Raw genomic sequence first — 22628 nt, forward strand, 5'->3', positions numbered from 1 at the left:
GAACATAGAAAAATACATTGTGACTTTTCTGAAGACCCAATAGTTTAACTGTTAAATTTTCTAATTTTGATACTTGGCTATAGAAAAGAAAATATTATTAGGAAAGATACATTAATGTGTATGGGTACTGAGGTATGCAATGGCTTCAACTCTCTAATATTTCTGACCAAAAGTAATTATATATGTATATAGAGAGTTACTAATATAGGAAAATCAAATGGGCAAAATGTAAACCACAGGTAAGTATGGTAAAGGATGTGTGTACTATTCTTGACAGCTTTTGTTTTAATTTGCTAGAGGGCATGTGTGCTCACCAGACAGACAGACACACAGACACACAGAGAAAAAGTGAGAAAGCACTCCCCACCCCATGGGGGATGGCCACGCCTCAATCGCTTCTCCATTTTAGCTTTTGGTATTTTGGGGCATGCACATACATACACACACCTAGCCTGTTTCTCAAGCTGCAAGGTCCAGATCTCAAATTATGTAGTCAGCTATGTGGGATCCAGCTGCCTTAACCACCAATGCCACCTGCTGGCCCCTTGCAACTTTTTTTTTTTTTCATTTAGGTTTTTGCCATAGGGCACATGTGCTTGCTGGAGAAAGACAGAAAGGCAGAGAGAGGGAAAGTGAGAAGTCACCCCTCCCTGGGGAATGGCCATACCAGTATCCCTTCTCTATTTTCTTCTTGAGATTCTGGGCATGCATGCACACATGCCCAGCATGATTTTTAAGCCCTGTATCCAGGACTTGAACCATGGTCGGCCATGTGGGAATTCAGCACCTTAACCATCACTCCACCTGCTGTCCCTCCCTTGCAATGTTTTTGAAGTTTGAAATTACATTTAATTATGGGTTGTTGGGAAAGTCATGACGTATTTTTTGCATAGAAAAAAACTGAGAAAAAAAAAACATGACTTTCCTAACGACCTAATAAAAGGTTACCCCCCAAAATCTATACATTCCAAATTACTTTGGTCAAGACAGTAGCAAAGGATTGACCCAGAAGAATTATTCTAGCATTAAATTTTCTGTTAATCCATACTTTTATTCCTCAAAGTGTAAAGTCTTATCAATTGGCTTAATAATTACTTTCACCTCTTCTTTTCCAACATTTAGATTTTATATTCCATTTTCTTGTCTTATTACTTTGGCTATGCTTCTGGAATGATGTTAAGTATTGATAGTGATACTTGGCACTCTTGCTCATGAACTTCGTAGGAATGTTTTAATGTCTCACCAATAAGGATAGTATATGGATTTTTACTTGAGATACATCTTGTTTTTAGAGAGAGAATTTTGCTATACAGTGTGTGCTCTTACTGGACAGAGAGGCAGACAGAAAGCGAAAAATCACCGCAGATGGATGGCCACACTACAATACTTTTTTCTCCATTCTCCTCTTGGGATTTTGGGCATGCACGTACACATATGCACTCACACCCAGTGTGAGTTTTAAGCCACCGGGTCCAGGACTCGAACCGCAAGTGACTTAACCATTACACCATCTGCTGCCTAAGATATATAATTTTTTAACTGAGTACCCAAATACTACACTAGTTGCTAGGGATACAATAGTGAAAAAAAAAAACTGGGGTTCTGCTGCTTTGATCTTATATTTTAAAGGGACAGAGAATCAAACAATACGAGTAAGCTAACAGATAAAATATTTTATTTTTAACTAATTATAGGAAAGTGAAAAAACTAGCTATCTGAAATGAGGAAACAAATGCATTGAAAGGCATAGAAAATACCCTAACAGTGTACTCCTTTGCCTGACCAATGCCATAATGCATTTAAACCACTTAGTTGTTTGTCTTTACTTACAACATTAAAATGTCCTCATATATACTGCTTTGCACACATGTGCAGGTAAAATAAATTCCTACAATTAATGCTGGGTTGACAGCTATGTGCAATTTTTATTTGAATGATTCTACCCATCAGTCCTTCAAAAGCCACTGCGCCAATTAAAATTCATACTAACAATAGATACAAGTACCAGTCTCATAGATAAAAACTGATATGTCATTGTAACTTTTTTTTTTTTTTAAGGTTTTTGCTATAGGGTGCATGTACTTACTGGAAGGAGAGAGACAGTGAGAGGAAAAGTGAGAAATCACCCTCCAGGGTATAGGACCATGAAGCATTTTCCTTTTCCATTCTCTTCCTGGGACCTTGGGCATGCATGCACACATGCCTGGCATGATTTTCAAGCCACCAGGTCCAGGATTTGAACCACAGTCAGCCATGTGGGTGTCCAGTGCCTTAACCAGCCTGTCACCTGATGGCTCCTCTCATTTTACTTTTAATTTACGTTTTTCTTATTCATAGTTGAGTTTAACATCATTCACAAGTTTAAAAGCAGTTGCATTTCCTTTATTGTGTACTGTTTGTGGCCGTGTCCGTTTTTCTGCTGGGGTACAGGTCTTTTTCTCGTCGATCAGCAATCGTGTACCATCTACTGCAATAAAATGTGACGATAAATGACAGTGTGGGGAAAGGCAGTGGTATAGCAGATACAAGAGAGAGGGAGGACCCATCATACATTTTGGAAAAAAGAATAGTTAATGCTTGTTAATGAACTGAAATGAGAGATACAAGAAAGGGAAGAATTCAGAATACTCCTAAATTTCTGACTTGAATAACTTAGTGAATAATTGTGGGAAGAACAGTTAAAAAAGAGACAGAGAAACAGAGACACACACACAGAAGGAAAGTGAGAAAGCAAGCTGCCAGGTCCAGGACTTGAACCATGGTCAGCCATGTAGAAGTCTAGCACCTTAACCACCAAGCCACCTCCTAGTCCCAAATTGAAAATATTCTAAATCAAACATGCATGTAATATGCCTAATCTACTGAATACCATAGTTTAGCTTAGCCTACTTTCAACGTGTATCCAGGACTTGAACCATGGTCAGCCATGTAGAAGTCTAGCACCTTAACCACCAAGCCACCTCCTAGTCCCAAATTGAAAATATTCTAAATCAAACATGCATGTAATATGCCTAATCTACTGAATACCATAGTTTAGCTTAGCCTACTTTCAACGTGTATCCAGGACTTGAACCATGGTCAGCCATGTAGAAGTCTAGCACCTTAACCACCAAGCCACCTCCTAGTCCCAAATTGAAAATATTCTAAATCAAACATGCATGTAATATGCCTAATCTACTGAATACCATAGTTTAGCTTAGCCTACTTTCAACGTGTATCCAGGACTTGAACCATGGTCAGCCATGTAGAAGTCTAGCACCTTAACCACCAAGCCACCTCCTAGTCCCAAATTGAAAATATTCTAAATCAAACATGCATGTAATATGCCTAATCTACTGAATACCATAGTTTAGCTTAGCCTACTTTCTTTCTTTTCTTTTTTTTTTTCTTAAGAGGTTTTTGCTATAGGGCGCATGCGCTCACCAGAGAGACAGAAAGCAAGAAATCACCCCCAGTGGGGGATGGCCACAACGCAATTCCTTCTCTTCTATTCTCCTCTTGGGATCTTGGGCACGCACGCACGCACACGTGCCTGGCGTGAGTTTAAGCCACTGGGTCTGGGACTCGAACCGCAGTCAATACATGAGAGTCCAGCAACATAGCCATTACGCTAACTGCTGGTCCCAGCTTAGCCTACTTTCAACGTGCTGAGAATACTTACATTAGCCTACGGTTGGGGAAAAATCATCTAATGCAAAGCCCACTTTATAACAAAGTGTTGTCTCATGTAACTTATTAAATACTATAATGAAAGTGAAAAATGGAATGCTTGTATGGGCAAAGTACAGTTTCTGCAGAATGCACATTGCTTCTGTACCCTCCTGAAGTCAAAATATTAAGTCAATATATCAATTACATTGGTGAAATGAGAATCTGGAATTCCAAGCAAATGTCGGAACCAGAGATATAAATTGTATCAAGGTACAAACACACCAAGCAGGAACTGATGAGATTCCCAGCCAGAGTGCAGTGAGACGGTCCCAGGGGAACTGCAACATAAAGGTCAGGCAGAGAAGCCAACTGAGGAGCACGGCAGCGGAGACACACAAGAAACCTGGGGCAGCAGTGTCTCAGGGTCCGAGAAGAAAGGAGTGGTTGTGTTGAAATGCTGCCTGACAGTTGCACAAGACAAGATACAGAAGTATATACTGGGTTTAGCAGTAAGGAAGCTGTTGGTTGGGACCAGCAGTTGGCATAATAGCTATGTTGCTGGACTCCCATGTAGTCAACCGTGGTTCAAGTCCCAGACCCGCTGGCTTAAACTCCGCTGGGCATGCATGCGTGCGTGCCCAAGATTCTGAGAAAAGAATGGAGGAGAGAGGATTGCGGCGTGACCATCTTCGTTGGGGGGGTAATTTCTCGCTTTCTGTCTCTCTCTTTCTGGCGAGCGCACGTGCCTTATAAGGAAGCTGATGGTGGCCTTGGAAAAATCAAGTTAAGGTTGAAGCCAAATGATAATGTGTTGGAGAGTGAGCATTGCAAATTGGAAACGCTGTATAAATAATTCTTTCAAGAATTTTGGCTAGGAAAGTGAGCAGAGAAATAGATGTGAGCAATGGTTTTTGTTTTGTCTTGAAGATGAGAGATCCTAGGGCATGTTTGTAAGGAAATGACTGCAAAGCCAGGTTCTTCAGAAGGCAACAGAGGATAGACTACAAAGTACAAGTGTCAAGACTGATTTTGAAAGAAGACAAAATAAGGCCTTTATTTCAAGGTAAACAGAAAGTAGATGTAAGCATATATTTGAAGAGTTGGCTTATTTTTAAAGAGAATTTTTTTAGGGACCAGCAAATGCATAATAGTTACGTCACTGGACTCTCACGTAGCCGACCATGGTTCAAGTCTTAGACCTGGTGGCTTAAACCTCACGCCAGGCACATGTGCATGTGTGCCCAAAATCCTGAGAGGAGAATGGAGGAGAAGGGATTGTGGTGTGGCCATCCCCCCTCAGGGGCGATTTCCTGATTTTTGTCTCTCCATCTCTCTGGTGAGTGCACGCACCCTTATAGCAAAAATCTCTCTAAAAAAAATAAGAGTAGTTTTAACAAGAAGTGGATATTTCAAATATATCCACAAATTATTTGACACTTTTTTCTTCAAGAGGAAGAGCTTAGTAATTCCCCTCCCCTCGAGTGGGAGCTGGACTTAATGAATTGCTTCTAATAGAAGACAATGGAAGTGACTATACAGCATCATGGCTCCCTCTTTGCTCTCTCTGCTCACTTGTTCTGGTGAAAGCCAGCTCACATGTTACAAGGTTATCAAAGCAGCACTATGTAGAGGTCCTGTGGCAAGGAACTGAGGCCTCCTGCCAACTACCCCATGAGCGATCCATCTTAGAAACAAGTCCTCCAGCCTCGATCAAGCCTTCAGATGGCTGCAGCCCAGCTAACATCCTGATTACAAGCTCAAAAGACTCTGAATAAGAACCATCCAGCTGAGCTGCTCCAGAATTAGAACCCACAGATACGATGGGACAATGAATGTTTGTTGTGTTAAGCCATTAAGTTTCGAGACAACTTGTTAGGCAGCAATGGTTAACTAATACATTCTAACATTTGAAAATGCTCTTGGGTGGACTGGCCCATAGGGTAGCAGTTAAGGTGGCCAGATCCCACATGGCCAACTGTGTGGTTCGAATCCTAGACCCCATGGTTTAAAAAACACACTGGGTGCATGTGTGTGTGTGCCCAGAATCCTGAAAAGGAAGGAGAAATGGAGGAAAAGGATTGTGTCATGGCGATTCCCCATGGGGAGTGCTTTCTCTCCCCCAACCCATTATCTCCAGCAAGTACACGAACCCTCTGGCAATATTTTTAAATGCTCTTGGCATCTATATTATTTGTATGCATGAATATTCCTAAAAGTGATGGGTGGTTTTCTCTGATGTGTTTGATTGTTCTTGGTAACACTGTTATGTTGATTTCAAAAAAAGAATTGGGAAACTTTATATAACTTCAGAATTCCTTTTTTTTTGTAAAATTTGAGGGAATTCCTCTTGAATTCTGTTTGTACCAAGAATTTTTTTAGGTTTTAGAAGACGCTATTCTGCCAACTTTTTCAGCTTCTTTTTTGGGGCATGCCAAACAGACCTCCGAAAAGGCTGTTTCAACTTTCATTGTTATTGGGGGTATTTGGGCATACCAATTTTCTCACATACCACTCACCCTGGGTTAGCTTCTTCCTTTCTTTTCTTTTCTTTTCTTTTCTTTTTTTTTTTTAAAGAGGTTTTTGCCTTAGAGCACATGTGTTCATCAGAGAGAGACAGAGACAGTGAGAGAGAAAGTGAGAAATCGCTCCTCAGGGAGGATGGATGGCCATACTGTACTCTTTTCTCCTCCATTTTCCTGGGCACTTGAACAGGCACATACATGCACCCAATATGAATTTCAAGCCACAAGGTCCAGACTCGAACTATGGTCAGCCATGTGGGAGTCCAGCAACATAACTGTTCGGCCGCCTGCTGGCCCTGGTTAGCTTCTGTCTTAATATTTACTAGTTAAAAGGCAAAAAACACAGCTCATTAGCAGCTATAATCCTGTAGAAATCAATGCCTTATATGTATGAGACGAGTGATGAATGTGAAAATAGTCAGGGATTTAGGTTGAGTGAGGGACAGTTCCAAACGTGAGAGACTGCCTGAATACCCTTACAGGTGAGGAGTTCATGGAGCCAAGGGGAGGAGAGTTGTAGCTGGAGTAGGATCTTGTGCTTTTGGTTGTCTGTGTGTATTTCCCTTCCTCTTTGGCCAGGCAAAGAGACAGGTGAGGCAAATGGGGCCAGTCACTTCTGTGCAGAAAATCTGGTTTCCTAAGAGGGTCTTGTCCAGCTCTGACACTCCAGGACTCTAGGAATAAGTGACCATACAATGTATCGCCCAAACCAGAACACTCCTGAGAGGGTAAGAGCGTGCTGTTACCAAGTACGTGGGCAGCAAAGATAAATCAGGACTGACCCACATGGGCACTCTACCTATGAGGCCCCAGAGGAAGAGGAAATTGTAGAACTACCAAGAATCTTCGCAGCATGCTGAAACAGGAAGACTGAATCCCATGGATCTAGAAAGAGAAATATTGGAACTTGCACAGCTTTGAGTGTTTAATAAATAACTTTTATTATTTTTTTTAAGGTTTTTGCCACATGGCAAGTATACTCATCAGAAAGAGATAGGAAAAGGAAGAAATTACCTTCCAGGAGGAATGGCCATACCTCAATCCCTTCTCCTCCATTCTGTTCTCGGGACTCAGGGCACACACGCATACACACTTCTGGCAAGATTTTCAAGCCACCAGGTCCAGACTCAAACCGCAGTCAGCCAAGTGGGAGTCCAGTGCCTTAACCATCATGCCACCTGCTGGCCCTAATAAATAGCTTCTTAGCCCTTCATACATTTATTCAACTCTCACTGACAGCTAATTAAGAAGCAAACGGGAGCATGCACCATAAATACAGATGAGCGAGAGGAAGGATTTCTCTTGGCATTAGCGTAGAGACACAGGACATGTACAGCCCAGATCCCCTGCAAGGAGGGACCCGTGGGGATTTCTCAGGGCCTGTGGGCAGTCAGCCTCCAGCTGCTGTGAGCCACTTCGCTCAAGGTCCTGCCCCATCCGTGGCACCCACATCCCATGACAGAGCAGGTGAGGGCAGAGGCACTTGGCCATCTTGGTCCCATGTGGGACAATCTGGAGGCACATTAGCCCTGAAATGCCTGGTTTTATGTCTGCTTCACAGCTTACCTTCTGCTTCTGCCTAATCCTGCTGCTCTGTCCTTCCAGTTGTTGACCCCAAGGGTTCTCCCTCAAAATTCTCTTGCAAACTAGTTTCAGAGCCTGCTTCCCAGCACCCATCTTGTGACAGTTAGCAATTTTATCTTGAGGGGAGAGAGGAGGCCAGAATTCAAGGCAGGAAACACTAGAGGTTTCACTATTATAAGATGTAAATTAACAGAGTAATAAAGGCCTATGGCATTTGTAATCTAAGTTGCACAGTCTACAGAACCAAAAATACCCTGTGGTTAGGAGGGCTTAGGTTCAAAATGGCCGAGTGAAAATAAAAAGGCCTGGGCCAGCAGGTGGCATAGAAGTTAAGGCCCTGGATTCCCACATGGCTGACTGTGTGGTTCGAGTCACATATTATCTAATTCACAATTTAAGAAATGAGTTGACTAAACCTCTTAATCCGTTTTAAGATGCTATATAAACATTACTACTCCTTTCTGATGCTTTTTGATTCCAGGAGTTGCAATTAATGACCAACTGCTGACAACTCAATTGGAATTTCAAGAGAAAGCAAGGCCAGTCCCTGGCAGCCGGTAATTACCACTATTTCTGCTCTCTTCTTTTCCTGTTTTTCTCAACTCCATGAGTTGAGATACAGTGTTATGAAGTATGTGTGTTTTACAAGCACTGTTGTGTACATTGGAAGTTTATGGTCCATGCTCTTAAAAAACAGGGAAGCTAAACCCATCATTAGGTTACTTTTTATTTGTATGTAGATGATTTTCACCTTTGTGGGGCTGGGACCTAATTAAAAAAAAAAAAAAGATGAAAGAAAGTTTCCATGCTTGCCAGAGGAAGCCACTGTAAACTTGAGCTGGGGCACTTCACCACAACTAAAATACCAAAGACTCCTCAAGAAATGGCATCTTCTGGAAACACCCACCCCCAACACCATCTTCCCTCTATGAGAATCTGGAGCCTTAGCTGTTTGGGTCTGTTATAGTTTAAATTATGGTCTGTCCCCCAAAATTTGATGTTCTGAAAGTTAATGTGGGAAAGTGATGAAGTCTAGTGGGCGGTGCTTGCTTTGTGGTGACTGGATCTAGAGGCAACACTTTTGTGACTAGATTAATGATGTCTGAAAAGACTCAGGGAGTTTTTGACTTAGGGTGTGTGCACTTGCTGGAGAGAGAGAAACAGAGAGATAGTGAGAGGGAATGTGAGAAATCACCCCCCCAGAGGGGATGGCCACAGCACAACCCCTTCACCTCTATTCTCCTTCCAGGATCTTGGGTACACACACACATGCACCCAGCATGAGTTTCAAGCCACTAGGTCCAGGATTTGAACCACCATCAACCATGTGGAAGTCCAGTGACATAACTGCTCTGCTATCTGCTAGCCCCAAAACCCAGTGAGTTTTAGATCTAGTGAAAAGTGATTAGGTCTTGTGAGAGTTCATTGCTATGAAGGAGAGAGAACAAGACTGCCTGCTCTCCTCTGGCCAGCAATCCACTGCTATTGCTGGCCATGCTGAAGTTCTAGGCCTTTGGACTTTCTAGCCACCAGAACTGAGATTATAAATACACCTCTACTTTTTGTGTGTGTGTGTGTGGGGGGGGAGGTTTTTGCTATAGGGCGCATGTGCTCGCCAGAAAGACAGAGAGAGACAGAGAGATAGAAAGCGAGAAATCACCCCCCAGGGGGATGGCCACACCACAATCCCTTCTTCGCCATTCTCCTCTCAGGATCTTGGGCATGCATGCACGTGCGTCCAGCGTGAGTTTAAACCGCAGGGTCCAGGACTCGAACTGTGGTCGACTACATGGGAGTCCAGCGACATAGCTATTACGCTAACTGCTGGTCCCAATACACTTGTACTTTTATAAAATGACCTAGACTCAGGTATTCCCATCAGCAACACAAAAATGGACCAAGGCAGAGCGTTTACTTCCAATGGTCTTCTCTGTTCTCTAAAATCTCATGACTTCCAGATTTCCTCACATAGTACTTAATCTATTTTATCTAAAGTTAACAATTACTTGGGTCTTTTCTTCCTGACTTGCCTGAAAACTGCTCTCCAGACCTTTGCCACCATGAAGGGAGCAGGGCAGTCTTTTGGGGAGATTTTCTGAACGGATAAATTTAATGGGCAGAGGGAGAAAGCAGCAAAGCCAGGCCTTCCTCCTTGCAAAGTCCCTGAAACCACTAACTTATTACTTAGTACTTATTACAGGGGAATTTGCCCTTGAAAATGCCCTTGTTTGTTTGTTTTATAATTTGCTACAGGATGGGTGTGCTCACTGCAGGAAGACAGAGGTGTGGGAGGGAGCACCCCCCAGGGATGATGGCCACATAACAGTCTCTTCTCCTTTCTCCTCAAGATTTTGGGAATGCAAGCATATGTACCCAGTGTGGTGTTTTTTTTTTTTGAGAGGAATTTTTTTTTTTTTTTTGCTATAGGGCGCGTGCGCTCGCCAGACAGAGACATAGAGACAGAAAGCGAGAAATCACCCCCCAGAGGGGATGGTCACGCTGCAATCCCTTCTCCTCCATTCTCCTCTCGGGATCTTGGGCACACACGCACACACACCCGGCGTGAGTTTTAAGCCACCGGGTCCGGGACGCGAACCGCGGTCGACTACGTGGGAATCCAGCGACATAGCCATTACGCTAACTGCTGGTTCCCACCCAGTGTGTTTTTCAAGCCACTGGAGCTGGGCCTCAAACTATGCTGTAGGTCATGTGGGAATCCAACAGCTTACCCTCCACACCACCAGCTGCCCTGAAAACGCCCACCCTCTGTGAACAGTCCCAGCTGGCTTAGCTGGCCTTTCATTTACATATCTGGGGACGGAGAGACTGAGACCTGCTTTGACCTGTATGGTTGGATGAACCTTCAAAGACAAAGAACAGTGAGGTGCCTGCAAGAAGGATGACGCCAGAGAGAAGGGGATGAAGGCCAAAACATTCTGAGGCCTATCTGGAGGCTAGAGGCCTAGGGAGTCACCAGGTCAGGAGAGGAACAAGGAGTCAGATAAAGAAGGGCTGTCCTGCCTGGCTTGGTAGCTTTGTAATAGTTGACAATAACTCACACTTAACTGAGGTCTCACTGAAGGCCAGGCACCGCATCTATTACCTCATTGACGTTGCTCAGCAGCCCCGTAGGGTAAATACTGTTATTATCCCCTTACAGTGGAGGAAACAGGCACAGAGAGGTCAAGCACCTTGCCTTGAGTCACACAGCTAGGAAGTGACAGAACTATTATCTGGCTGCAAGCGCTTTTATTTCATAGCCAGTTCTTAGCCACTGTACTTGTTCTTGCTTATTTGCTCCTCCAGATTATGTGTAGTTCCCAGAAGCTGGCCCCCCTAGGCCCTATAGAGCTCCGGTGCTGGGTGGCATCCGGCTGGGTTTATCCGTGGAAGGCTAGAGCAGGACACTGGAGGGTGGGAAAGGAGAGGTCAGGGCATTCCCCCACCCCCAGGTTTCCAGAAATCCCTTCCCACCCTTTCTCAGTGGAGTCTCTGGGCACCTCAACATCCCTGCCTGCCCCTGTCTGTGGCTGTATGATATCATTCATTTAGGACTCTTCATGTGGGCCATTGGGGGTGAATTCTGCTTCCTGTGACCACATCCACACTGGATTCCACCTGCCTCACTCTGCACCACACAGGCTGGAACAGCCATGTTGTATGAAGCTGTCACTACCCAAACCACAGAGTTCTTGTCCCTCCCTATTGTTTTGTCATGAGAAAACTGCTGGAGGAAATGCAAGGTGCGGATCTTGTTTGGATTGAGATTCAAACCAATCAACCATGAAAACTCATTCATGAGACGACTGGGGAAATTTGAACACTGGCTGAGTATTTAATGATATTAAAGAATTTTGGTCTAGTTAGGTGTCTAATGGCACTGAGGCTGTGTTCAGAAGAGTCTTCTAATGTGGGAATATACACTGAAATATTTACAGAAGCTTTTCAGAGGCAGTGGGGGCAGTGTGAAGAGTGAGAAAGGAACAAAGCTAGGCTTTTCTCTTTTCCTTGCTAAGTCGCTGCAAAGGGCTGGCACAGGAATCACCAGAAATGATGTCTGGGATTTGTTTCAAAATCATAGGGGCTGGAGGAGGAAGTGGGAGTTGCAGAAGAAACAGGGCTGGCCACGAGCTGGCAACTGCTGAAGCTGAGTGACAGGGACAGAGGTTCATTATGTTCGTCTCCATTCTCCCCACTTGTAAAAGAGGGTCTTCCAGAAGTTCATGTAAAAACTATGCATGGACTTTCTTTTTCTTTTGGGGGGAGGGGGCACCAAAATAAACTAACGCTTCCATTCCATGTTTCTACAAGCTTTTTGAAGTCTTCTTGTATGTTTGAATAATAAAATGTGATGTACGGGCCAGTTCATGGCCTGGTGGTTAATGCAGCTGGACCCCACGTCTGACTGTGTGGATTGAGTCTCAGACCCAGGAGCTTCAGAAACACACTGGACACATATGTGTGAATGCCCCAAATACCAAGTAGATGGAGAAATGGAGAATGGATTGTGGCATGACTATGGCCCATGGGGTGGGAGATCCTCTCTCCCTCTCTCTCCAGTGAGCACACATGCCCTCCGGCAGATTTAAAAAAATGTGATAGAAGTTAAACTCACTTCTGAGGGTTGCAGAGACATGGACAAGTATCTTCCAAGGGGCTGAAGAGAAGATCCAAGAGGCTGATATCTGAGGTGATTCCACCAGAGGAGAGGCCTCGTATAAGAACCAGTTTTGGGTCAGCCCTTCAGTACAGTGGTTAAATGTTGTGTATGGGGAGCTGGATCCCACATGGTCGGCCACAGTTCAAGTCCTGGGCCTGGTGGCTTGAAATACATGCCGCGTGTGCGTGCATGCACATGCACATATATGGGCATGCTCAAAGTCCTGATGGGATGCAGAAGTGGAGGAAAAGGACTGCAGCTTGACTGTGCCCATAGAAGGGTGCGGGTACAGGTGCGCTCTCTCTCGAAGACACATGAGGCCTCGGCAATTAAAATAAATAAATAAATAAAGCTAGTGTTTCCAAATAAAAACCTTAATTGTACAGTTTGACGGAGGCAACCCATGTAACTCAAACCTCAACTATGATGTAGAACATTTCAGAAAGATCCCCCTCATTCTGAGCTAGAATTAAACTCAAGTTTTGGTGTTTTTTTTTTTTTTTTTTTAAGAGGTTTTTTTTTTTTCTTTTTTTCCTATAGGGTACGTGCACTCACTAGAAAGACAGAAAGCGAGAAATCACCCCCAGAGGGGATGACCACACCACAGTCCCTTCTCTTCCAGTCTCCTATCAGGATTTTTGACATGCCTGTTTTAAGTTTTAAGTTGCCAGGTCCAGGGCTTGAACCCTAGCAGACTACATGGGAGTCCAGCAATGTAACTATTATACCATCTGCTGGTCCCCTAAACTCAGGTTTTAAAATACATTTGCAAGGTTTTGTTACAGGGTTTCTGCCACAGGGCATGAGGGCTCACTGGAGAGAGACAGTGGTGAGAGGGAAAGTGAGAAATCACCCCCAGGGGCATGACCACACTACAATCCCTTCTTCCCTATTCTCCTCTCAGGATTTTGGGTTTGCTTGCACTGCCTTGTATTATTTTCAAGCTACTATTTTCAAGAGCTTGAACCCTGGGAGTCCTTAGCCACTATGCCATCTGCTGGCCTGCAAGGTAGTTCTACATTAATTATTAGTGTGTGTGTGTGTGTGTGTGTGTGTGTTTTCAAACTAGTTCTTTATCTCTCAACCAACCCCATCTCTACCCAGGGAGATATTCTTTAGACTATGACAGAGAATAGTAAAAGCAGCTAGAGAAATTTGGCTTCAACTTTAAAATACCAGGCAAGCCAAGACGCTAGCCCTGGCTCTGCTCCCCAAGCATGTTGCTTTGGAAATTTTTTTTTTTGTATTCTGGGTCTCAGATTCACAGAAAGGCTTTTGGCCAGGTACTCCCACTCAGGTGTTGCTGGATCCTGGAAAACCTGCAGAGGAGTGCTATGGCAGAGGTCCGCAAGAACTACCTGAGGCTCTGGAAACTTCAGGAGCCCTGAATCAGCAGTCAGCAGTTCACCCTTGGAGAAACTCTGCAGAAAAGCTAAGAAGTTCTTCCGCAGTGGAGCTTCAGTCTGCCTCCTCAGCCGCTTCCTTTGCAGAGCGGCTCTTCCAACCTTTGAAGCTGGCGATCATGTTCCTCAGCCCGATCTCAGCACGGAATAGCCCCAGTTCATTCAACCATTTCCAGTGTCATGTCCCACCTTGGGAAGGGAAGGGTTCCTTTCATGCCAATGCAGGTCCCAGCATGACCCAGCAGTCTTTGGTAATCTTCTCAAGAAGACAAAAGTTTCCTGGAAATTGGACCTGGAGCTCAGAAGCAGTAATAGCAAATTATCTTTTGGATATCTATCACTAAGCCAGAAATGGTACCAGCTGTCTCACATCCAGTGCCACTCAGTCCTTACGAGAACAGTCTAAGATGGAAGTTAATATTCTCCTTCTGCCAATTTGCAAGCCAAGAGTCACAGAGGTTGCCCAGAATAGATTTCGTTGGGGCAGTATGATGGTTACTTTCACACGTCAGCAGGGCTAGCCCGGAGTACCCAGTTGTTCAAACACTAACCTAAGGTGCTGCTCTGAAGGTCTTTTGTACACTTGGTTAGCATCTACAATCAGTGAGCTGACTTTGAGTAAAGGCAACTATCTTCAATAATATGGTGGGCCTTGCCCAATCAAAGGTGTTTAATAGCAAAATTGAGGTTTCTCTGAAGAAGAAATCCTGCCTCAAGCCTGCAGTGTCCCAGTCTTCTGCTGACTGCTAGTTTCTGTCTGCCCTAAAGAATGCCAGCCCCAGGACCAGCAGTTAGCGTAATGGCTATGTCGCTGGACTCCCATGTAGCTGACCGCAGTTCAAGTCCCGGACTTGGTGGCTTAAACTCATGTCAGGTGCGTGTGCATGCCTGCCCAAGATCCCAAGAGGAGAATGCAGGAGAAGGGATTGCGGCGTGGCCATCCCCACTGGGGAGTGATTTCTCACTTTCTGTCTCTCTGTCTCTCTCTGTCTTTCTGGTGAGTGCACGTGCCCTATAGCAAAAAACTCTCAAAAAAAAAAAAGAATGTCAGCCCCCACTGTGTGTGTGTATATTCACATTCTACACACGCTCTTGAGAACCCTGACTGATACAGATGGGACCCAGTTCTATCCAACTTCAGATAGGCATGCCTTGCCTCTGTGCTGTGTCCATATTTGTCAACCACCACCAGCAACTTGACCAAAAACAACTCAGGCATGTACCTAAGCCTCACCTGCCCAGAAATGTATCTGAAAATAAACATAATCCTAGATTTTTGAAAATATACAACTCCTGGGACCAGCAGTTGATGTAATGGCTATATCACTGGACTCCCATGTAGCTGACCACGGTTCGAGTCCCGGACCTGGTGGCTTAAACTCACGCCAGGCACATGTGTGTGCATGCTCAAGATCCTGAGAGGAGAATGGAGGAGAAGGGATTGTGGCACGGCCAGCTACCCTGGGGGATGATTTCTCGCTTTCTGTCTCTGTCTCTCTCTCTGGTGAGCGCATGTGCCCTATAGCAAAAACCTCTCAAAAAAGAAAAAGAAAGAAAGAAAGAAAGAAAGAAAGAAAGAAAGAAAGAAAGAAAGAAAGAAAGAAAATATACAACTCCTATCACAAGGCTGCTATGAATGGGAGAAGCTTTTTGTTTCTATGTTTGAACTTTTATAGTGGGTAGGAGGTGTGGTTTACTCAGTGCTTAAGAACAGGAACCTATTCTATTCTGGGCAAGGCCACCAACCTGCTATATAACTTTAGGCAATCCCAAGTTTCACCATCTGATTAATTACAATGCCAGCCTGAAAGTCTGCTTTCCACTGCCCTCATCCACTCAAACAGGTGGTATTAAATGGTCAGGTGGCCCATCAGGATTTCAGATCTGACCTATTTTCTGCCTGGGACTCTGGCTTTGAAGGACCCAAGACACATTCTTGCTCAAGGTGTTCTTGTAAGTCCCTCAAAGCCAAATGAAGAGTGATGGATGCTAAGTGCTCAACAGCCAGCCGCTATCCGAACTGACCTCCACGCCTACCCCTGTCCCCAGGTGCTACTGCAAGTTAAAGCTGAGACCTAATTTCCACACTCAAGATACTGCAGTTCAAAGCAGGGGGTGCCAATCCTGTAGGAGAAGTGTTACAGAGAGCAAGAGGGCAGGGCGCAAAGAACAGGAAGTGTTTTGTAGATGAGGTGATAGTTGAGCTGAGTCTGAAAAGCCTTGAGAGGACTGAAAGGAAGGCATTCTAGGGAAAGGTAACAGAGTAAGAGGCAGGAAAGCATGAGGTTGATTGGGGGGAAGGAAAATTTTAGCTAGAAAGTAGGCTACAGGCAGACCAGCAGTGTATGATGATCAATGGCAGTTGGCAGGTTGGTGGTCATGCTGGCCACATGGGGAGCCCTGAATGACAAAATATTCGATTGGTTGGTGATTAGGAGCTAGTAGAGGCTCCCCCTGGCCCCCAAAATGGTGAAGAACCAAGGCAAGCTTTGGAACGAGGATCTGGCAATAGAATGCAATGTGAGTAAACCAGGGAGGGGTGTGACAGACCCCTAGCTAAATCCCTAACAGTAGCTAACAGAAGCAAAGGTTTACCAGTAACCACCCAGTTCAACTTGACCTGCACTATCTCACTTAATCTTCCCAAGGACTCCCAAGGGTATACCTACCATCTCATTTTACAGATAAAGGAATCAAGGCCCGGAGAAGCTAAGAAGTGTGCTGCAGCTCACAACCAGGCAGGGGTGGAGCTGAGCTACCCAGGCTGGTCTGGCCCCACTGTCCACTAGATCAGAAGTCAGGCCGAGCCTGGCACGCTCATTTCCCACTGTGTGAGTGGAGAAGCAGCAGAAATGGGGAGGAAGAGAATAATATAAGAGGGACCAGCAGCTAGCGTAATGGCCATGTCACTGAACTCCCATGTAGTTGACCATGGTTCGAGTCCCAGACCCAGTGGCTTAAATTCATGCTGGGTGCGTGCGTGTGCGTGCGTGCCCAAGATCCCAAGAGGAGAATGGAGAAGGGATTGCAGCGTGGTCATCCCCCCGGGGGGTGATTTCTCGCTTTCTGTCTCTCTTTGTCTTTCTGGTAAGCGCAGGTTCCCTATAGCAAAAACCTCTCCAAAAAAAAGAGAGAAAAATATAAGAAATACTGCAGAGATGACATCTCTGTTACCTACTGATCAAGGTAAAAATTGACTAGAAAAAGATCATCTGAACTAAGGTTCCCCAGGATTGCACACTGAGCCAACCAAACCGTGTATTTCCACATGCACATGTAGTCCTGCTACAAATGATCCAACACGCACACTGACTGCTTCCAGAAACAGCTGACTCAGCTTTCAATGGTTGGAGTCTCCTCGCTAATAAACTGAACACCCTAAGAGTTGAAACAAGAGAGATGATGGCTCTTAGGGATTGAATTATGTCTCACAAATTCATACGTTGAGAGTCCTACCCCCTAGTATCTTACAATGTAACTTCATTTGGAAATAAGGTAATTGCAAACGTAATTAGGTAAGCTGAGATAGTAGGGTGGTAGGGTGGACTCTTATCCAACACAACCGAAATCCTTATAAAAAGGAAATTTGTGAACAGATTTGCACACCAGGAGCCCATCATGTGTAGATGAAGGGAGAGACCAGGGTGATGCAGTAGAAACCAAGGACAACAATTGCCAGCACACTGCCAAAATGTGGCAAGAGGTCCCCAGGGGTTGCCGAACCTGCGGACATCTGGACCTTGGACTTCTCCCCTCCAGAACCGGGAGTCAAGTTGCCGGTGAAACTACTCAGCCTGTGGTGTCTTCTTATAGCAGCCCTAGCAGACTAATACAGTGACTTAGGCCATCCCTTCCCACACAGACCACAGTGCATCTTCACAATGTCCTTCAGTGAACAAAAGGAAAATTCAACTGTGAAACTCCATCATACTGCAATGGATGCAGTCTAAGACTTTTCCTGTCTCAGAGCTGGGAGTTAGAAACAGGCAGAAGTTTCTGAAATGTCATCTCTATCCAAATTGCTCAGGCATGAGGGGCTATCTTTGATTTTGAAACAACAAGTAATTTTTACTGTAGTAATGGAGATCTTGAGTCAGTCCGTGGTGTAGTGGTTAAAACAGCTGGATCCCACATAGCTATGTGGTTGGAATCCTGGCCCTGGTGGCTTGTGAAACACCGTGTGTGTGTGTGTGCGTGCGCGTGTTGTGTGTGTGCTTGTGCGTGCACATGCCCAAAGTCCTAAAAGGAGGGAGAGATGAAGGAGAAGGAATTGCAGCATGACCATTCCTCATGGGGGATTAAAAAACAAAACCCAATCAAGGATCTTTTTGTTCTTCCCTTTACTCTTAGAATTAAATGTTGACTGTACTGAAGAAACCTGTCCAAGAGGCAGTAAATCAAGAGCTCCTACTGGACCCCTCACCCAGCAGAAGGTCCCTTGTCACGGGGCATTAAGTCACATGAAGATCGCCACAGCCCTTCAGTCTCAAAAAAGGCAAACAGTCCTCTGAAATACTGAAGCAGGCTGCAGGCAGCCACCCACCTTCAAATATGCTCACACACTCAACTCTACAAAACCCAGTCATGTCTTTGTTTGGCCCGTGCCTTACTTTGAAGAAGGCATGCTTCATGGGTTGAAGTGAAGGCTGTGGTTAGGAAGGGAAGCCTGTCGGCCCTGGGGAATTCCTGAGTCTGTCTCAGATAATGATTAGCCCCACAGAGAAGTGAAACCAAAGCAGCACTTCTTTTGCTACTTGGAAAATCCCCTATTCCAAAAGGTTTTTGCACATGTACAAAAATGATGTGAAATCAAATGTAAGCCACCAGAATAATCCATTAAATACTATAAAACTCAAATGTAAGCCACCAGAATAATCCATTAAAAAAAAGAATAAAACCTATTATGTTCTTATAGGCCACAGCATTTCCTCTCTTCCACATCAACAGCAGTAACGGACATTAATTAAGCACTGAAGGCATAACAGGTACAGTTCTAAGCCCTTTACATGGAATAAACTTCTAACTTTCACATCAACCTATAAGGTAGGCACCTTTATGCAGGGAGAAGAATGAAGCGCAGAAAGGTTAAGAAATTGGTTCAAGGTCACAGAGAGAGGGCAGAGGTGGGATTCAAAACCAGGCTGTCTGGTTCCAACACCCCCCCTTCACTTAACAAACGACTAACCCAGACAGACAAACAAGCCAAAAAGAATAAAGTGAGTGGTGAGTGAGACAGGCGAGGAGAGTGGGAGGAGGATGGCGGGTAAGAGGAGAGAACAAGTATAATCCAGGCACTGTGCTGACTGATATTGAACACATGCTTTCGGCATTGAATCAGCACCCTTCAGAGGTAAGCCTGACCCTCCCACTTAACAGATGAGACACTGAGGGTTGGAGTGGTTCTAGTAACCTGTGCAAGGGGACCTTAGGAAGTGCTGCAAATCCAAGTCTAGTTCATTGCAAAGACCATGCTGTTTTCCAGGCCCAGGTTTTCCGGAGTCAAGATTCCACCTTGTAACCTCTGCATTATGAATGGTACTGCCTGCTTTTAAATTCAGTCCAGTGTCAGAGGAAAGCAGTTGTTCTGGGGCCAGGATGGGCTGGGTAGGAGACCACGTCAGCTTATCCCAGATGCGTGCTTGTCCAGGAGAGCCTGAGTACAGTGTAGATCTTAATTAATGCCAATCTGTGAGCCAGGAGACTTGGGTTCTGGTATCATTTCTGGCACTAATTGACACGTGGCTTCCTCCAAGAGCCCTAACCTCGATGGGCTTCTATTCTCCTTAAATACAAACCAGATATGAGGACACCTGGCCAACATACCTCACAAGGTGGCTGTAAAATGCATCACCAACAATGGTGAATTGGCTGTGAAAACTGACAGCTGATCATCTGCACTGAATAAAACCAGGTTGTCCCAGCAGCAAACACACGGAGCAGGTGCACAAGTGCCAGCCCAGCTGGGGATGGCACGTCCAGGATAATGTCCCAGTGTGAACTTCTCTCTCCTCTAGGAAAGCGAGACTCAAGGCTTCCAAACTGGTCTGCCAAACTGGTCTGGCTGGGCCCAGGGCCTTAGAGCTGCCTCTAAGGTAGTCCTTCCTATCAAAATAGGTATCAAGCAGGTGATGCTGGGGGGCGTCACTGAAGAGCGATCAGCTTCCCCTCTCTCCCAGTCCCAGTGTACTCTGGGAGCCGGTTGGCCTTCAGCAGTGAGGGGGGCAGGAAACCACCTGACACTGGGTTTCAAGACCTGTATGTTATAGATCGAGGAGAGGGAGCAATGCCCGGGGCCACTCCTCAGGCAGCATGGATTCCAGTGAGACAGACCCCACGGAGTGGATGAGTGAGTGAGTGGGAAAGAACCTCCCGCTGTTTGTTCAGAACAGACAGGCGCCTACCAAGCCCACCAAGCCACTCACTGCCCCCCACCTATTAGTTCCGGTCCCCAGGAAGAGGAAGGGATCAGATCTGCATAACAGTGAATCACCCAGTGCGACACAATGACCCCACCAGGAGAGGGTGGAGAAGCTCGTCTGGCAACTGCCTACACAAACGGCAATTCTGAAGAGCAGCAAACAAACCAGTTTAGCCCCAATTCCCATTTTGCATAAGACTGCACTCTACAAAAACAACATCCACGGAGCACCTGTGGATCAATAGCATTCAAAACCACTACTGTTTGGGCCAAGAGAGAGTTATTAAGTCTCCTAGAAGGAACTTCGAATAAGGTTGGTTTTTAGAAAGTGGTGTTCACTTAAGCGGGCTCCAGAGATTCAAGATGAGCGCGGGATATCAACCAACAGATCTTGGTGAACTTTGTTTCAGAGAGAACTTAAACCGCAGAAGGGTTTGTACCCATGAACCAAAGGGAGCTTGCTGGTCACTAGGCGACAGTCAGGATGCCTGTCTTCCTTGTGCTAATAAAGGTTACACAAGTGCCAAGAAAGACGGCTGTGAGGCGCGGGGCATCGCTAGGTCACAGCTGGCCACGGAGTGGACACTGAGTGCGACTCCGCAATCAACCGAAGCGGCAAAAATGAACCCAAACTGGGTTGAAACCAGGGCGAGGGCCACTACGTTAGGCCCGGAGCGTGGCTCTGACGGGAAACGTGCTCCTCGCGGGCGCCAAGGCCTTCTTCGTAGCCTGGTTGGACACGGGTTCCCAAAAAGCCTTCTCAGTGCCCAGGAGGTACTGAACCGAGACAGTAGGCAACAAAACGCACACCGTCCCTTTCTCCCCCTAACTATCCTTGACAGTCACCAAACAGGGAAAGGTGGCCCCTACAACCGAAACGGACGCTTTCACCCACTTCTTTTACAAACATCTAAAACCCACATCGACAGGACCAATAGCCTTCACTCTGATTCCCAAAAGGAAGAGCCGTCGGCGAACCTACACCTGCCCAGGGGCTAAGGGTGGACTGAAAGCTCCGTCGCAGCCCTCGAGGGCTCCTGGCTAATCTCCCCCCAGCCCCAGGCGGTGTAGATGCCACACCTCGCTGACGTCGGGCTCTCTGATTACCTCGCTCGCGCGTCCGCTGGCGTCCGGCACCTGGGCCGTCGGTTCCGCCGGTGCTTTCTCCTCCCCGTTGGCCAACGGGCTACTCCGAGCCGCTCGGGTATCCCCGCCGCTCCCCTGCGCAGCCTGGCTGCCACCGTCTACACTGGCGCCGACTCCTCCGGTCGTTGAAGCCGCGGCGGCGCCGAGCAGTCGGTGGCCCCCGTCTGCGTCCCCAGCCACCACGCTGTGCACTAGCCACGCATCCACCCGCGTGCGGGGGACGAAGGGGACCCCGAGCGCTCGCAACTCCCAGAGGAGCTGGCCCTCGAGCTGTGTTGCGGGGTCCGACTCCCGGCCCTTGGGGTGCAGCTGGCTCGCGCGCCCCCACCCCCCCAAGGCGGGGAAGGGGCTGAGCGCGTAGGCGGAGCTGGTGGGGCCGCCCAGGAGCAGCAGCTCATCCCGAAGCAGGGTGGGCGGCGGCAGCAGCAGGTAGAGGTCCAGGTCTACGCGGAGCCCTGCCAAGCTCAGCAGGATGCTGAGATTCAGGAGGCCGCCGCCGGCCGACCACCTGAGCTTCAGGTGCTTCATCTCCGGCGGCGCGCCCGGGGACACCCCTGCCGGCGCCTGCGGGTTCCAGAGCTCCAGCTGCTGCGGTGGCACGTGCGGGTCCTGCGCGCTGAGGGCACCTGCGGGAAAACCCCGAGAAAACAATAGATCCGGGTGCGCTGCGGCCGTCGCGGGCTAGGAGCCGGGCACAAAGGTGCTTCCTCGGAAGCCAGCCGGGTGCCTGGCGCGGCCAGAGCACGGGAGACGCGGAGGAGGAGCCACCTGCCAGCCTGCCCGGCTGCGGGCCGCCCTGCCTGGCGACCAAGCCCCGCCCCGGGCCGCGGGAGCCGCGGCTGGGGACACAAAACTGTCGGAGGACGGTGCCTGCGGGAGGGGCCAAGCGGGGCGGGGCTCCCCAGCTCCAAGCCTCTTTATGAAAGAGGAACGCAAGGCTTTCTGGGATCACAAAGTTTGGGGGACACCAAGTGGCTTCTTGCAACCCTGCGAGCTGGGCCATCCTTGTTGAACGTACTCACGGGTTGGGGAGTTGGGGGTAAGTGGTGAGAAGGGGCAAGATGTATAGAGTGGGACAGATGCAAGGCACCTGGCTTTCACCTGTGACACCCTGGACTGGCACAGTGAGTAAGAGTAGGGTCAGGAGTCTGACCCCTGTGTTCATTTCCCAGGCTCACTGCTTGCCAGTTGTCCTTATCTGTAAAATGAGGATAATAGCACCTATCAAGAAGGGATGTGGTGAG

The 22628-nt window shown here is 46.7% G+C and overlaps 1 protein-coding gene across 1 annotated transcript in view; it reads right to left on the bottom strand.

The window, feature by feature from the left end:
* Positions 1–22150, bottom strand: part of NFE2L3 (NFE2 like bZIP transcription factor 3) — a 37429-nt gene extending 15279 nt beyond the window's left edge. Inside the window, exon 1 of the mRNA XM_006162412.3 lies at positions 21346–22150. Coding sequence (XP_006162474.1) covers positions 21346–21912 — 567 coding nt within the window. The 5' untranslated portion in view covers positions 21913–22150. The remainder of the gene's footprint in view (positions 1–21345) is intronic.
* Between the last annotated feature and the right edge of the window lie 478 nt (positions 22151–22628).

This window comes from Tupaia chinensis, unplaced genomic scaffold, assembly GCF_000334495.1.
Source record: "Tupaia chinensis unplaced genomic scaffold, TupChi_1.0 Scaffold139943_1, whole genome shotgun sequence".
Lineage (NCBI taxonomy): Eukaryota > Metazoa > Chordata > Mammalia > Scandentia > Tupaiidae > Tupaia > Tupaia belangeri.